Source organism: Dasypus novemcinctus, chromosome 3 (assembly GCF_030445035.2).
Source record: "Dasypus novemcinctus isolate mDasNov1 chromosome 3, mDasNov1.1.hap2, whole genome shotgun sequence".
NCBI classification, from domain to species: Eukaryota; Metazoa; Chordata; class Mammalia; order Cingulata; family Dasypodidae; genus Dasypus; species Dasypus novemcinctus.
The window spans coordinates 167,483,159-167,501,690 of record NC_080675.1 but is presented as its reverse complement, the minus strand read 5'-3'; the positions used below and the strand labels follow the sequence as shown (position 1 = coordinate 167,501,690).

The following is an 18,532-nucleotide window of genomic DNA, read 5'->3' as shown; positions in this document are numbered from 1 at the left end:
TCGTTAAGCCATGCGGGGAAGGTCATCTCTTAGGGCAGGCCAGGGAAGAGACTGCTTTGTAAGGCAGTAAAAGGCCTTCAGCTTGCTTCACATCCTATCTTTCAAAGGAAGAATTTAGGAAGCCACAGAGTAGATCCAAGCAGAAGCCTGGCATAGAACTCAGTTCACTGGCTTCAAAGGAAGACACACAGTGTAATCCACAGATACCTGCCCTCTCATCCCATAACTTAACCCCAAGACTCTCACAGTGTCTTGTGGATGAGATGGAAAAAATGTGCAGGTCTGCACAATTAGGAGGACTCAACAGCTAGTAGAATGCCAGGATTCAAAAGATAGTGATGAATAAACTGACACTAATGTATAGGGGGATTTCTAATAGCATTAGAAGAATTCAGTCTCCTGACTTTTCCCTAGTCAACATTTTTATCAATGACTTAGATGAGAATAAATGTTGAATGTTTATCAGATTTTCTGATGCCACCCAGTTGAGAAGGATAGAAATATGCCTGATGACATACTTGGTATCCAAAATGATTTCAGCACCTTTGAGTGATGGTCCAGATCCTCCAGGACAAAATACAACAGAGCCAAGCGGAAGTTCCTTCCCCTGGGACCACACCACCAACTCTGCAAGAGCAAGGTGGGGGAGACTCGGCAAAACAGTAATGAATGTGGGAAAGACGGGGGGTTTAGCCAGCGGTGAAAGCTACACAAGCTGTCAGCATGACCTCATATCCCCAAAGTGTCTTTTCAACCCAGTATTATCACCTGTAAAATGGGGATAAATGCTGCCTCAGGATTGCAACGAGGCTGAACTCAGCTCTGGCCTGTGCAGGGCCTCAGCACAGGTCTGGGAAAGAGGAATTGCCTGTTAACAAGAGCTCTGGGGCTTGTTATGATGGACGTCAGTGATAGAAGTGTCACAACCACAACAGAGGCAAGCCTGGTCCTGCTCACTCTGCAGGACGATCCTGAGATTGCCCAGGCTGCAGCACGGGGCTATTTCCCAACACCCGGGGCACCTAGTGCTGCTGAAAAACCACTGAGTTGGGAAGGTTGTAGAGGGGGATCCCAGGATTAGATGACTTTATGAGCCCTGAGCTGGGCTGCTTGGAGGGGTAAAGAGAAAGAGAGAGAGAGAGAGATGCCCACTTGCCCCAGTCCCCAAGAGCCAGGAAATGGCAAACTGGATCTGCATCTTCTGTCTAACCAGGATGCCCACCAGGAGGGGGCTCACTCTCCCAGGATGATTAAGTGCCACCCGGAATAACAGTTTAAATGTCAATAGATACCTTTGCTTTCAATCTCTATTAGAAATATATATATACTTAAAACAATAAAATCATGTTTTCTGGGCTATCTTTTCTCAAGTTGAAGTTTAAATTTTAAAAACAAGTCAATGTAAAGAAAAATATTAAGTAAGCGATAGTATACATGGCACCCAGACGTAGTAAAAATCAAGAGGCAGGGAGTTCAATAACTAACATTACGGAAGGATCATTTAGCTCCATGCTGTCCACCTGATATTTAGTTTAAATAATCACCCTAATCTGATAGTGAGACCACATCTCACTCAAATAATAGCTAATCCCCCTTTCCCACATACAATTTAAGTATAAAGGTTTCACCAAGTACACGTGTGGCCAGTCTATCTATACTAGTTATTTGCATGTAGTGTTACTTTCCTGAACTTTTCCCATTTCCTGGTCTGCTTTTCTTCATATTTCCCTGTGTATTAATTTCTAGCCCATCTCCAGCACACACACACTTGCATGCGTACACACACACATGCACACACACACTGTAACCTCTGCCAAAGCCGCCTTGCCTATATGATATCAGGGATGATAGAATACCCCCTTGTCCCCCAAGAGTTTTCTCTCACCTTTTCCTAATGCATGAAATTCCTAAAGGGATGGAGGAGAGGAAAGGAAATCTGTGAATAAGAGCCGCTGTTTTATGTACATTATCTAACTTAATCCCATACTAACCTCTGAGTAAGATCTAATTCCTGTTTTCAGATAAGAGAATTAAGGGCATTTAGGTGAAGAATTTAATGCTGGGATTTAATGCTGGATCCACCAGCCTCTGGTGGATCTGTCTTAGTGTTTTGCCAGGTTGCTATGACAAACCACAGAACAGGTTGGCTTAAACAATGTGAATTTATTGACTCATGGTTTTGAAGCTAGGAGAAGTCCACAACTGAGGAGTCAACATTTTGGGAGATACTTTTTGCCCAAATTCTGTAAAATTCTAGTGCTGACTGCCAGTGATCCTTGGGGATCCATAGCTTCTAGCACTGCCTCACTCACATGGCCAAGTCCTCTTCTTTCTCTCTCTCTCCATTAACCTCCGGCTTCCATGGCTTTCTTTCTCTGGCTTCTGATTTTCTTCTCTTTATAAGGCCTCCAGTAATCTGGATTAAGACTCGCCTCATGCAGTTGAGCCATGCTGTAACAAGAAATAATGTCTTAAGAGATCCTATTTACAATGGGTTCACACCCACAGGCATGCAGATTAAGATTCCGAACATGTCTAAATTGGGGTACATAATTCCATCCATCACAGCCTCCCTGGGAAGGCTGGAGGTGCAAAAGCACCTGGCAGGGGAACTTCTCAATGGAATTAGACTCATAAATGACAAACATGGATTTCTTTCCTAGGAATGGAGAAGAATGGAGATAGTAGGCAAGCATGCTCTGCAGTGAGGATGGGAGCGTGGCCTCCAGGAGTCTCATCTGGGCTTCGAAAGAAGTGGTAACTTAGGTACTCTAGAGTGCAGGAAACTCAGGCAGCAGGAAAAAGCATGGCAGGAGAGAGAGTCCCTCCACCACTATACATGCTACCAGCGCGTCTGCCAAGGCCCCCCCTCCTCTCTGAACACAGAACACCTGGGCTCAAATTTTGTACCCTTGCTTATTAGTTATGTGACTTTGGGTAAGTTAACTAGGGTCTCTGTGCCTTGGTTTTCTCATTTAAATGGGAGAGGATAATGCCTACATCATAGGGTTGCTGGAAGGATTAATTGGAGCAACATAATGTTCATAGCACAGCAATTGTCATGTAGTAAACAATAATTGCAGTCCTAACTGGTATTATTAGGATTACTATTATCATTGTTACAAACTCAATAATATCTCCCTCAAATAGTTGGTGGGAGCATTAAATGTACAAATATGGAAAGAAGTGACTAATGTAAAGCAATGAGTGGTGAGGAAATTACCAAGCAGTCTTGACCTGGATTCCTGCTAAATTGCAGGTACTGGGTGGAGAAAGCAACATGACATCCATATTTCTGCCCAATGAGAGAAACTGTTCTAAGTTGAAACTCAAAAGTTTCGTACTTCCCAAGCATCTCTGAAACAAAATTCTATGACCACAGAACACAGGCACAATTGTGGCTTCCACAGGAAGCTTGCAGCTGCCTGAGCTGAGACAATAGAAAAAACAAAGAAGATGCAGGAAAAAGGTCAGCATCTTTCAGATTGGAGACAAAGAGCTGCAGTACCAGGGCCAGGCACATGCGCAGCAAGTTCAAGGGAAGCCAAGCCTGCAGAAAACATGGCCTGATCAATCCTGGGTATTTTGTTCCTTGAACAAAAGCTAAATCTCAGTACTTAAAGATGAGGGATCTGAAACAGCACAGCCATCTCAGCGACTACCAGACATTGTGTAAAGAGCAACATGAGACACAACAGAGTGGGGCAGGGAGGCATCTCTGGGCAGCACCAGAATCAAGACTATTCCCAGGTGGTCTGGTTAGGAGAAAAACTACCCTCTAATATAGAGGAATCACACCTGTTCTCTACCCTTTATAATGTGTTATGTACAACTATGCCTCATAAATTACATATTCTCAACTGAAAGTGAATTTGGCCATTGTTCACTAACACAAGAACACTCAAAGAACTATTCAAATATTATCATACCAGGATCACTTCATATCTTGCCAGAGTGGACAAAACAGGTGAACAAGCATTCTTGTTGAAGTCTGTAGATTGGCATGTTACAATGGACTCATTCCTGGCATAAACTTGGGGCTCAATAATAATAGAATGGCGGGTGGCGGACTTGGCCCAGTGGTTAGGGCGTCCGCCTACCGCATGGGAGGTCCGCGGTTCAAACCCCGGGCCTCCTTGACCGGTGTGGAGCTGGCCCATGCACAGTGCTGATGCGCGCAAGGAGTGCCTGCCACGCGGGGGTGTCCCCACATAGGGGAGCCCCACACGCAAGGAGTGTGCCCCATAAGGAGAGCCGCCCAGTGCGAGAGGAAGTGCAGCCTGCCCAAGAATGGCGCTGCACACACGGAGAGCTGACACAACAAGATGATTCAACAAAAGAAACACAGATTCCCATGCCGCTGACAACAACAGAAGTGGACAAAGAAGACGCAGCAAATAGACACAGAGAACAGACAACCAGGGTGGGGGGGGGAGGGGAGAGAAATAAATAAATAAATAAATCTTTAAAAAATAATAATAATAGAATGGCTTCCCTTGGCATTGGGAGAGCATTCTTCACCACAACTGCCCTGATGTAATTATGGGAATCTTTAGCCATACCTGTCCAAGACTGACATAGCTCATCCCCCTGCCTTTCTTATTATAAATTCTGACCTATGAAAGTGTTCAGGTGATAACTCATTTTCCTGTATTTGTCTTAGAATGATCTTCCCTTCCTCCTGCTTGATGCACACCTAAGCTCACATCCTTCAGGACATATGGAGAGAGAAGGGTTACAAAAGACTGACAAGGAGATAGGCTTTCCTAGAACAGTGAGGGGAGGTTTCAGTGGCAGCGGAGTTTTCCTCTTTCTCCATGTTCTTCACCATGCCCTCACCCTTTCCACATACCACAACCACCACCACCCGAGCCCTTACATCTTTGCCACCCACTGCGGACTGATATGGACTATAATTAGAAAGAAGTGCATACTGGACAAAGACTATGTAATTTGTGTTTCACAAGAAATTTCTTGTAAATTATGCAAGCCTTGTTTTAAAATGGCATTGCTTTTTCCTTTGTCGATTGTATTTTTTGTTAGAAAACACTAATAAGCATTTTTAAAATCATTCAAATTTCTGGCAGACAGATTCTTATTAAGTTATCCAGAACCCCAAAGGGTCATTATTACCACAGAAGGAGTCTCTGGTCCAAGTAGCAAATACATGAGTCAAACTGAATTACTTTTACCAGAGAATGAGAAGAGCAAATACCTCTATACTATGATCTCTCTACATTTTTAGTTCATTAATTTCTGCTCTGTATCATGCCATTCATTGTACTTATTTACTCAATTAGGATTTAAATTGCTTTTATTTTTCTTCTTAAGGCAGTAGCTTAGAGCACTGATTTTAAATTTTTCTTCTTTTCTAATATAAGCATATAATGCTTATGTGTTGCTTTAACTGCATCCCACAAATGTCCATGTCTGTGCTCATTATCGTTCAGTTCAAAATATTTTCTAATACTTGACATATAGGTAATTTAGAAGTGTATTGTTTAAAATACAAATACTGGGAAACGGACTTGGCCCAGTGGTTAAGGCGTCCGTCTACCAGATGGGAGATCCGTGGTTCAAACCCCGGGCCTTCCTTGACCCGTGTGGAGCTGGCCCACACGCAGTGCTGATGCGCGCAAGGAGTGCCCTGCCACGCAGGGGTGTCCCCCGCGTAGGGGAGCCCCACGCGCAAGGAGTGCTCCCGTAAGGAGAGCCGACCAGCCCGAAAGAAAGTAAAGCCTGCCAAGGAATGGCGCCGCCCACGCTTCCCGTGCCCGCTGACGACAACAGACGCAGACAAAGAAACAAGACGCAGCAAATAGACACAGAGAACAGACAACCCTGGGGGGGAGGGGGGATTAAATAAATAAATAAATCTTTTTTAAAAATAAATAAATAAAAATAAAATACAAATACTGGGGCTTTACTAGATTACCTATTAATATTAATTTCCAGTTTAATTACATTTTGGACAAAGAACAATATATTCTATAGGATTTCAATTTTTGGAAATACATTGAATCTCCATTTTAGACCCAGTATACAATCTTTAAGCACTCCTATTAAAGAAATACACATTTATGACTGTTAGATCCTCCTGATGAATTGATTCTTTTATCATAATGAAATGTCCCTCCTTAGCTCTAGTAATACTCTTTGTCTTAAAGTCTGTTTTGTTTGATATTATTATAGCCACTCTGGCTTTACTATGCTTATGGTTTGAATGATTTATCTTTTTCCATCCTTTGATGGAAATCTATCTGTATCTTACACTTAAAGTCATTTCTTGCAGAATGACTATAGAGGGGTCTTGCTTTTTTTAATCCAGTCTGGCAATCTCTGCCTGATAATTGGAGAGTTTTATTAATTTACATCTAATTGGCAGAAGACTTGGCCCAGTGGTTAGGGCATTCGTCTACCACATGGGAGGTCTGCGGTTCAAACCCCGGGCCTCCTTGACCCGTGTGGAGCTGGCCCATGCACAGTGCTGATGCACGCAAGGAGTGCCCTGCCATGCAGGGGAGCCCCACGTGCAAGGACTGCACCCCGTAAGGAGAGCCGCCCAGTGCGAAACAAAGTGCAGCCTGCCCAGGAATGGCGCCGCACACACGGAGAGCTGACACAACGAGATGATGCAACAAAAAGAAACACAGATTCCCATGCCACTGATAACAACATAAGCAAACAAAGAAGATGCAGCAAATAGACACAGAGAACAGACAACCGGGGTGGGGAGGGGGAGAGAAATAAATAAATAAATCTCTTTTTAAAAATTTACATCTAATTAAAAATTAGTATGATTAACTCTATAATTTTGCTGTTGTTTTTCTGTTTGTTTCATTTATTTGTCATTCTTCTCTTCCTCCTTCACTGCCTTGCTTTGAGTTAATCAAATATTTTTTAGTATTCCATTTTAATTCTGCTATTAGGTGTTTAGTTCTTCTTCAGTGCATTGTATTTTCATGTCTTCTCAAAGGATTACATTAAGTTATCACAGTTTAGTTGGAGTCTCTATACTACCACTTCATGTAAAATAAGAACCATGCAGGAGAATAGTTCCATTTACCTTCCCCTGCCTGTCTTTTTTATATTGTTGTCATATATACTACAACTATGTTTGTTAAAAAACCCACACAAAACAATACTAATTTAGCTTACAATAGTTTAATGTCTATTTAAAAAATTAAAAGAAGAAAAACTAGTCTTTTATATTTATCCACATTTTTACCATCCTCAGTGCTCATCAGTCCTCCCTGTAGATCTGAATTTGTATTTGGAATCATTTTCCTTCAGCTTGAAGAATTCCTTTAGCATTTCTTGTAGTTGAAAACTACTGGCAACAAATTCCCTCAATTTTTATTTATCTGAAAATGTCTTTCATGCCATCATTTTTGAAAACTATAGAATTCTGGGATTCTAGGTTGGCAACTTTGTTTTTCTTTCAGCACCTTAAATATGTATTTCTATTTCCTTCTTGCCTCCACTGTTTTTGAAGAAATATTAGTATATGGTGTATGAGGTGATTTTTTTTCCTGGCTGCTCTTAAGATTTTTTTTTCTTTATCTTTGACTTTTAGCATATTTATAAGAAGTAAATGGGTGTGGCTTTCTTTATATTTATTCTGCTTGATTTCAGTGAGTTCCTTGGAAATGTAAGTCTATGCTTTTCACCAAATTTCTCATATTTTTAGCCACTATTTCTCAAATATTGCTTCTTCCCCATTCTTTCTCCTCTCTTTCTTGGACTCAAATATATGTTAAATCTCTTGATATTGTACCACTTCTCCTGAAGCCCTATTCATTACTTTTTTCAAACTTTTTCCCCCTTCTGTTTTTCAAATTGAATAATTTCTATAAACTTTAGAAGTTCACTTACCTGCCATCTCTAAAGTGTTATGACATCCATCCAGTGTATTTTCTGAGGTATTGTAATTTTCAGTTCTACAATATCCATTGAGTTCTATTTTTTGTTTCTATTGCTATTACCCATCCGCTTATTCATTATGATCATATTTTTCTTTAAGTTCTTGCACATATTTTAAAATAGGTGCTTTAAAGTCCTTGTCTGCTAGTTTCTCAGAGTTAGCATTTCCTACTGACTGCCCTTTTTTTTGTCGATTTCTATACATGTCTAATATTTCTTTACTGATTGCAAGACATTGTGAAGATTGCAGAATCTGTTGTTAGAAGAGCATTTGGATAATATGTGCTCCACCTTTCTGAATTTAAAAATTATAAAGGGAAAAAATGATTTTTCCAAAACAGATAATTATAGCAAAACTGAAACTAGAATCAAATCTCCTGACTCCAAGTTCAGTGTCTTAACAACTTACTATCCTGCCTACTTTTTCAATACTTTTCTTATACTTATTCCTCATGAATAACATTTTCTTCTCTTTAAGTGGGAGTGATGAGCCCTTTCCTGATATCTCTGAAGATCCCTCACTCATTCTTCTACAGCTAGGGATGCTACTACTATTGGTACTGATAATTAAATCTGACATCACTGAACACCTACTGTTGGTCAAATACTGCGCTGAGGTCTTACACTAATGCATGTCAGATACCATTTAGGAGTTGTAAACTTACTTTATCTCATATTAAACCCTGCCTCTTCTTTTGGTAGCTTACTTTAATACCACTTTATCTTTGGGTAGAATTAATTACTCCCTTTTCTAGGTCTCCAAAGTACATATATGTATGTACATAGTACTGATTGTAATATATTACAGTAATTCATTCATGTGGACACCTCTGCCACTAGACCCTAAGTCTTTCAAGGGCTAGGGGAGACCACTACATCCCTCATACCCAGCACAGTGCCAGGCACATAGTAGTTGGCAGTAAATGTTGGCTACCAGTGATCTCTAAGGAAAGGCAAAGCTCCATCTCTGGGCAAGCATACATAACAGTATGCTTTGTCAGCCTTGTCAGCAAATGGCAATTCAGAGGTCACTATATCCTTGGCTCAACAAGGGAGAGGGCTGATTCTCTACTCAGCATCTACTTTGGGGCTTGTTGCCATGGACACCTAACAAAGTTCTTCAGGGAGGGTCAAGACTATCCCCACCTTCCACCTAACCTAGTCCCATTGGCGGCCAGATTTGGAGTGCTGACAGGTATAGAATGTCCATCAGGTCCTTACAGCCAGGCCTGCCCAGAGGCTCATGGTTTCTGGTCCCCAAAGCTGAAGTATCAGGTCACAAACACACTGGAACCAAGGGCTCCTCAGGTCGGGCTACCCAGAGTCGGAGCAAAGAGAAATAGAGATATCAGCCATCAAGGCTGTAAGTACAGATGCCTCCTTCTCCTCCAATGGAGGCAATGGAGATTGCAAATCAGAACTATAGGAAGCAATGTCAAACTGGACAGAGCATGGCACCACTGGGGAGGGCCTATATGGATGAGGCCATGCTCTATCTCGTGACACATTCATTCATTCAATCCATAAACACATATTAGTCCTTTTTCTACAGTAGGGCATGTGTATAATACCATAGCATAGTAGTTAAAGAGCAAACTCTCTGGAATCAAACACCTTAAGTTGAAATCCAGGCTCTGCCAATTCTAGTTGCATGACTTTTAACAAGTTACTTAAGTTCTCTGTGCCTCAGTTTCCCATTGCTGAAATGGAGGTAACAATACAAAAGGTCATGAAGATTAAATGAGTAATGCATTTTAAATGTGTAGCCCAATGTCTGGCATATAATACAAGCTCAATAGGTAGTAGGAGAGATGAACCTGCATATAACCTTTTCCAGTGTAATTTAACAATGAAAGGTGCAGTATGGGAGCCCCATGAAGAAAGCAACCTGTTTCACCTGGAGAAGTCAGAGAAAGCTTCCCAAAGAATATGGCTCCAGAATTGGATCTCAAGGATTTCTAGACTGAAGTGAGGAGAGGAGCAGAAGAAAGAGCATGTGACAGACATAACTGTGTAAGAGTTGAAGTGTCTTATATGATGAAGGTTGGTATATAAATCCTGGAGCACTGGTAATGAAGCTACAGAGGTAAACCTACCAAATAAAGTATTTTGCATAATGTGGGATGGGAGTCCAATGAAAATTTGAAAGCAGGAAAAGGATAGAGATCATCTGCATGTTTAAAGCTTTTCTTCTGCCATTAAGATGTGAGCTTTCCTCCACTCCACATACAGTCGTAGACTCAGGAAAGGACATGGCAAAATTATTCATGCTGAGTTGTGAATGACTGATAAAGCATGATACAAGTCTTTACCATGAGAACTTGCAGTCCAGTAAGGGACGATTGGTGAAATGTTGGGCAACATCAAGGGGGGAAAGGAAATACTTTGAGGTTCAGGGGATGACTCCAAATCCCCTCTCTCTTCTTTCTAGGTCAGCATCTCATGAGCTCATTCCAACGGAAGGCTCTCTTTATCAGTTAAAGAACTGATTAACAACTTCAGATGGAGTTATCTTGGGACATTCGGTACTTGGTGAACATTGGATTTTCCTTCTGGGACGTTCTGATGAAGTTTTACTGAACTACCTGTACTTGGAATACCTCAGAACTGAAACACTATTACTCATAACTTGGCTGTCTGGCAAGGAGGGAACAAGAGCCCTGAAAAAGACAAAGCCACTGGGCCCCTTTATTAATCTTCACCCCACACTTCATTCAGTGGAATCTTTTTTCTACTCCCATCCCCTATCCCATACAAATAAATGATGAGCTGACATTAAGCATGAACAATGGTGACCTGTTGGAGTAACTAAATTCAGTCATGAGTAACCTCAGAAAGCATTTGAAATTTGTCTTCAACAAGACTCTGTCTCGCTAGCAGACTCACTCTAGAGATGCTCTTTGCTGGCTTCATGAAGTAAGCAGCCAAATAGGAAAAGCCCATGTGTCAAGGAATTGTGGGTGGCCTCCAGCCAAAAGCCAGGATGTTGGAGCCCTCAGTCCCACAAACAAGGAAACAAATTCTGCCAACAACTTGAGTGAACTCAGAAGTGGATTCTTACCTAGTTTAGCCTCCAGATGTGAACACAGCCCAGCTGACACCTTGATTAGAGCCTTATGAGATACTGAGCAGAGAATTTATCTAATCCATGCCAGGAATCCTGAGATAATAAACGTGTTGTTTTAAGCCACTGAATTTGTGGTAATTTGTTATACGGCAATAGATAAACTGATACAAAAAGGTTTTAATCTTCTTGACCCAGATATCTCTGGCTCCTCCATACAGTTGGCAGGAGGTGATGGAGGCTGAGGAAAGTAAGAAGCCACAATCACCACCTTCTTCCAGCTTTAGTTCCTGAAAACCCACATTTCCAGAGATTCTCCTGTGGTATCTCCTGGCTCTTCCCTGTCTACACTCCTTATCCACCCTCTCCCCCTTTTCCTTACTTTCTATTTCCCAGGAATCCAGAACAAACTTTCTATACTTCCTCTCCTCCTTTGTACCATACCCATGGCCAGGGTCTTTCCTGACCACCAAACACCCAAGCAGTCACCACTAGAACACATCAAACATAATCTCTGCCCATCATTAAACTTCCAATTTCCCTCAGACCTGTTCTCCAGTTGTCCCCATCTCAGTAAAGAGAACCATCATCCACTAGTTGCTTAAACCAAAAATCTGGATAACACATACAATACTTCCTTTGCAATTTCATCTGCAATTTCCATCTCTAGAATGTCTTCAGAATCCATCTACTTTTCTTATCTAACTCTATAATTGCCTAACTGGTTTTTCCACTTGTACCCTTATCTTCAAAACTCCGTTATCCACTTAGCAGCCAGAGTGATAGTTTTAAACTTAAGACATTACATGTTACTCTCTGCTCACTGCTAATGATGTTACCACTTCACTAGCTTACATTCTGTTCTTGAAATGTGAAAGCTGTTTCCCACCCCACGGCCTTTGCATGGTTGCTGCCCACTCATCATTCCAGTGTCAGATTGCCACCTGCTCAAAGAGGATTTCCCCGACCTCTTAATCTAAAGGAGTACCCTCTGCTGTGTCACAGCCTTCTATTGGTTTCCTTCTCAGGATCAGCTCATTTCTTTATATACTTAATGGTGTTCCTCCCACAGCTCTGTAAATTCCATAATGGCAAGGGCCAAAATTGTGTGTCTCCACTGCATGAACAAAACCTAATGCATACCACATGAGGCAGAGTAGGAGCATGGTAAATATTTGTTAAATGAGTGAAAAAATAAATCTATAATTTCCATTATGCTCCCTGACCTGACCTTGGGTACCCAGATGAGAATCGAAGACCTGCAAATGCTATTCTGTAATTCCCTGGAAGCTGGACACCCTGGGCCTGAGTGAGTTGGGCCCAAGATCTTTTGCTTTTCAGCAGATTGTTCTGTTTGTGTTTTCACCACTAACATTTATTGAGCACTTGCTCTGTGCCGTCTCAGTGCTAAGCATTTTACAAGCTTCATTCCTTTCAAGCCAACATGTCCCTTGAGGTAGATGGTATTATTATCCCCGCTTTACAGATGGCAAAACAGAGGCACAGAAACATTCAGAAGCTTACTCACAGAGCTTGTGACAGACTGAGACTGACTAAGGTCTCTGGAGCAAGCACCTGCCCCCGCCTGTGTGGCACAGCCAGAGGAGGATGAAATTGAAGCCTTGTGGGGAAGCCATCAAGCCCAGCTTCTCCCTTCTGGCCTTCCTGCTTTCCTTGCCCCTCTCTGCCCCGGCCTTCCAGCAACCACACCCTCTACACAGGAATCCCAGAGAAATTTTCCATATGCCTGCAGGTCACTCACACTGGAAAATAAGGAAGCAAGAAGAGGAAAACTGAAAAATTTGATGTGGCTGGTTAAAAGAATTCTCATTACAGTGATTTACATGAGCAGGAGCACAAATTTGCATACCATTAAGTGTTGAAGATTAACTTGTGTAAGTTTTATTTGATTTCCGCTTTAAATTCTTCATGGAAGCTGAGCCTCCATGGCTTTTTCCGCAAGTAACTGAGCTTTAAAACAAAAAAATTAAAAGAATTGCAGCCTCCAGTGGATTTCTTCAAATACTCTTTGGGGAGAGGGGGCCCAGGCACACTGGGGAGGCCCCCTCAACACTGAAATGGCAACTGGTACAAAGATCAATGTTCATGTAGAAGCTTCTTTGGATAGGAAATAGAATTTTAATGGTAAGCTCTGCAGAGCTCAGACAAGAGTTTGCATAATACCTGCCAACCATCTGCCAGGACCTGCAAAACGGTGGTGTTGGTGTCTGTCATTTTCTGCGAGCAAGAAGAATTCAGTGAGCACTTTGGAAAATAAAGACACACTGCCTCTGGGATTAGGCCACACCTGTCCACTTGGCTTTGAGTGCCAAACCTGGACATGTGCACCCCATTGGCTGGCCCCTATAAAATCTAATATCGGGACTTTACATAAGGATCAAGAGTGGTGCCGAATATCTTGTCACCCTGGAAAATGATAGGGAAAAACAGGTTTTATGAGCTGCTCGAGCACACTGTGTCTTGGTGTGATTAATCCATCTCAGGAAAATGACTTTAAGAGCCAATTAAAGGCAGCTTAGAGGAGCTGTTTTGCATTGTCTCTTTATTCTGTTTCTGGCGACAATTGTACCTGTCAGGAAAGCTGAGAGAAACTATCAATTTCGCCGGCATCCATTTTCAGAGGAAAAGAAGATCTGCTGCCCTTGGAGAGCTCCAGCGTCCATCTCAGAGTCCAGCTCCCATCCGCGGAGCTGGAGACCTCAGAGTCTGCAAGTGTGACCTCAGCTCCAGGAGATGCGTTAGCGGAGCTTCGTTCCCCTCCCCGCAGGCTCCTGGCTGGAAGCACAAACGCCACCGCCTATGAGCACAGATGAAGCAAAAGTATTCCATGTAGAGGAAAATCGCCCACTGACTCATTACAAAAAAATAAAGAAGGAAAAAATTCTTCCTATATACCAAATAAACTTATTTTCCTGGTTTCAAATGGCAATCACTTAGTAGTAAATATACAGGACAGGGGTTTCTATCAAAGCAATGATTTTACCTCTCTTTAATCAGCTCTCTTGTATCCAGGTAGGTAACAAAGCGTATTAGTAGGGCGGAAAAGCTCAAATCCATGAACCCTTCAACTTAAAGCTTCTCCCATAAAACCGGGACGGCCCCAGTGTAAATCGTAGAGGAAAGAGTTAAACTGGAGGAAAGAACAGCTCCCAGCACACCCCTGAGAGGCAGGGCCAAAAGGCTCATGGGTGGTACCAAAGCCTAAGGCATCGAGAAAGCAAACCCCTCCTGGCTTGGACCGGGGTGCCCTCCTGGATCCTTAAGTCACTACCGCTTACTGTGAGCTCAGATGTCCCATAAAGGGGAAAGGGCTGGCTCAGCCCGCAGCTCAGGTTCCCTGGCTCTGGCTTGGGTAGGGTTACAGGTTTGTTATGATGCCACTGACCTCTGGCCAGGACAAACACCCATCAGTTCACCTCTCCCAGAGCTCAAGGCCACACAGGACACTCAGGGCCAGACAGAGGCAAAGCTGGGAAGTCAAATATAGTTCTGCAGGCCCCTCCTTATTCTTCTGGAACCACATGCATTCTCCAAACATGATATGGTTCCACAGACACCATAACGTGGTTGAGCATTCCAGAGATCTGCGTAAAGCTCCCTGGGCTGGCCAGACTGAGAAATCCATCTATGCTGATGCACACCACTGCCCTCCCAGGGAAACAGGCGGGATTCAATTGGAACTTCACAATATAATGCCCCAGCCCAGCCTACCCTCTGGCCCCAGGAAAGCATCCCTGGGCTCATTCCCCCATCCCTTACCCAAAGCCACATCACAAACAGCACCTGCCCTTCACCCCACCCCTGTACACACACACGCACACCCCTGTGTGTGTACTGTGGAGTTTTACAAAGTAGCCTTCCATCAGGAGCCTGCTAAAATGCAGACTCCTTCACAAAGCATTCCCAGAAACCTCTGGGGATGAATCTCTTTGTTTCCACAACCTTCCACACAGGACTATACCATGCTTAGCTTCCCAGACCAGATCATATCCACTTGTGTACCTCTAGTCCCTAGCTCAGGACCTAGAACACTGGAAACACTCAGGCTATGTATGTGAAAGAAAAGACAGAAAGGATGAGTGATGGGGAGGTGGTGGATGTAGGAAGACTTGCTTTACATGCACGTTGGCTGGGTTCCTTAGGTTGAGAGAGACAAACTAGGGAAAAAGTAAAGAAAGAAACCAACATTAACTAAATGTGTGTATGTAACTGGCATTATTCTAAGCACTTTATTTTATATACTGCATTCTATTTTATATATTTAAAAATTAAGGCTCAAAGTGGTTAAACTTTCCCAAGGCACACGGATAATAAATCTCAGAGCAGGAATTCTGAATCCATGCTCCACCTGAGCCCGGAACATGCATTTTTTTCTCTTACCACATTGTCTTCTCAGGCTCATAAAGCATTAGGATAAAAATGAACCTTAGAGATCATCTGGTCTGAGCTGTCTGAGGCTCAGAGAGGCTAAACCTTTTGCCTCAGGTCACCCAGCTGGTGCATAGTAGAGCCAAGAATTTGTTTCTCCTGACCCCCACTCCAAGAGATTTGGCATACTCTCAGGTAGCCTCTCAGCAGAGTCATAACTAAGTGTAAGATAATCCTGTCAAATAAGGCCATTAAGAAATAGAGCAAAAATATTTGGGAAACAAGGTTAGCACGTTTTGTCTTCCCAGAGCTGCTACAAGTCCATAAATACGCACAAAAAAGACATGGAGGAGGCAGCCTTTTCTGCAGACTCCCAGATGCTCCTTGCAATCCCTGGAAGAGGTCTCAACCTGTGGGGAGGAGGAACTTTTGGGAGGGTCTTGGTTAAGCCTGTCAAAACCTGCCCTCCTGAAAAGAAGATTAAATGATGCCAGTGGCGAGGCTTTCGTTGCCTTCTTCATGAAATGATTCATCCAGTGGCTCTGATGTGTGTGTCGTCACGTCTCAGGAGGTTTCCTGCCTATAAGCATCTCTCCATTGTCCTGTGAGGTGGGCTATTTGCTGCCAGTATTTTCAGGATGTGTAAACAGACACTCTCAAAAGATAAGAAACTTGCTTAACTAACTACTTTAACAGCCGAGTGGAGTTCACACTCTCAGCCTCCACGCCCCTGAGCTTGACCAAGAGCGTGCTCATGTCTTTCTCCTGGATGGATTTTCCTTCTATCTCCTCCTTGTTTTTGTCCTTCTCTCTCTTTCCTTTTGCCATGTCCTTTCTCCTGCAAACTTCCGCTTGCTTATCCAACTCCTTCTACCTAGGAGACCCCCTTTCTTCCCCCGAGAGGAGGCATTGCAGTCACATGCAAAGAGCATCTCCAGGGCTAGGAGAGCTGGTGCCCCATCCCTGCCTTTCCTGCCATTTGCGGTTTTAGCTCAAGCAAGTAGCTTGCACTTTTGTTTTTCCCTTTAGAAAATGAGGATGATGTTCAACGTCACCCTCAACGATGACAAAAATTTGTGATTTACTCCAGGGCACTCTGATTTGTCTACTCTCTGACCTCCAGCACTTTATAGCATTGCTGTGCAACTTAGGAATTCATGACACACAGTCACGTTATCCAATACTTGCTTCTCAGCTAGTCTCTTCTTTCTAATAAATGTTCAACCGCTTAAAAGTAAGAACCAGAGCTAATGTTTCTGGTTTCTTCTCTGCAGAACTTCACATAATGATGAAGAAACATTTAGTGTTCAAAAGAAGTCTGTTATTATTCAGTTGGTTGGATTCAGGAAGGTCACACAACCACTAACCTTAAGAACAAGGTGTGAGGGAGAGGAGAACTCAAGCCAGCCCTTCTAGAACAGGACAGGAAATAGCCAGACTGGGCTCTACCAGGGAAGTACTCAGGTGTGTCCACGATGCTAGGGCCATGCCTGGGCTATGGGCATATGGAACCAACAAGGGGCCAGCCCGCTGACATTCAGGAAACGTGCAGGATGGCTGGGAAGGTTAATGGAGCAGGAGAGGGGAGTCAGAAAAGCAGAGAACACTCCAGGTCTGCATACATTGAAAACCGGTTCAAGATTTAACTCTGTAAACATGGCCCACCTGCCAGCTCATCTTCACATCTAGGGTGAAAAGTGCTGCTTGGAAAGCACACAAGTTCTGTGTGAGGGAGAGCTGTTGAGGTTGTTTTCTTCCTTTCCCCATGCCTCCTCACACATCTCTAATCACAGATTGCTCTGATTTCAGCTTCTATGGAAAATTAATCTGATGACACAATTTCCCCTCTGTATTCATTGGTTTCATTTAGAGGCTGAGGGAGCACTGGAACCAGACTGAGTTCAATGCTGGCTCACCACTTACTAGCCTGATTCGCTGGGTGACCTTAAGCAATTTTTTCACTTCTCTGACATTCAGTTTCCTCATCTGTCAAATGGGCATTATAATAATACCTGCCCCATGAAGTTGTTGTGAGGATTAGAATCGTCAATATATTTAAAGTCTTTTGAATAATTCCTAGCATGTAAGTGATCAATTGTTATTGCAGCTATTGTTACCTTTTGCAAAACTTTAGCAAAATTCTAGCAAAAAGTCTTTGGAGTTTTATACTTGCTGCTCCCTCTTCTTAGATCATGCCCTGTATTAGTCAGCCAAAGATGTGCTGATGTGAAATATCAGAAACTGGTTAGGTTTTATAAAGGGTATTTATTTGGGGTAGGAGCTTACAGATACCAGGTCATAAAGCATATGTTACTTCCCTCACCAAAGTCTATTTGGAGCAAGATGGCTGCCAATGTCTGCGAGGGTTCAGGCTTCCTGGGTTCCTACGTTCCTGGGCTTGCTTTTCTTTGGCTTCAAGGTTCCTTCCTTCCTGGGGCTGGCTTCTCTTTCCTCTGTGTGCTGACTTCCCAGGGCTCCAGTTTAAGTCTTCAGCATCAAACTCCAAAATCAAAACTCCAAAATTAAAAGCCCTCCACTCTGTTCTTCGCCATGCCTTTTATCCATGAGTCCCTACCCACCAAGGGATGGGGACTGGGTAGGGATTCAATGCCCTAATCATAACTCAATCATGCCCAGATATAGATCAGATTACAAGCGTAATCCAATATTTCTTTTTGGAATTTATAAATTATATCAAACTGTTACATGCCCCAAAATATCCACACATTTTATTCAGGTCTCTGCACAAATATCTTTTTTTTTTTTCCTTTGTTTTTTCCTTCTTTATTTTTCTTTATTTTTTTTTCCAAATTCTACTCAATTTATTCATTTTTTTAAAAATATTACATTCAAAAAATATGAGGTCCCAGTCACCCCCACCGCCCCCACCCCGCCACTCCCCCCACAGTAACACTCTCCCCCATCATCATGACACATCCATTGCATCTGGTGAGTACATCTCTGAGCATCGCTGCACCCCAAGGCCTGTGGTCCACACCATAGCCCACACCCTCCCACGTTCCATCCAGTGAGCCATGGGAGGACATACAATGCCCGGCAATTGTCCCTGGAGCACCACCCAGGACAACTCCAAGTCCCAAAAATGCCTCCACATCTCATCTCTTCCTCCCATTCCCTGCACCCAGCAGCCACTAT

General features: G+C 42.9%; 1 protein-coding gene across 1 annotated transcript in view; it reads right to left on the bottom strand.

The window, feature by feature from the left end:
* Positions 1 to 16,204, bottom strand: part of AGBL1 (AGBL carboxypeptidase 1) — a 957,838-nt gene extending 941,634 nt beyond the window's left edge. The window contains 1 exon segment of the mRNA XM_071212624.1: positions 16,065 to 16,204. Within this exon segment, the coding sequence (XP_071068725.1) occupies positions 16,065 to 16,204 (140 nt within the window).
* Positions 16,205 to 18,532: the final 2,328 nt, after the last annotated feature.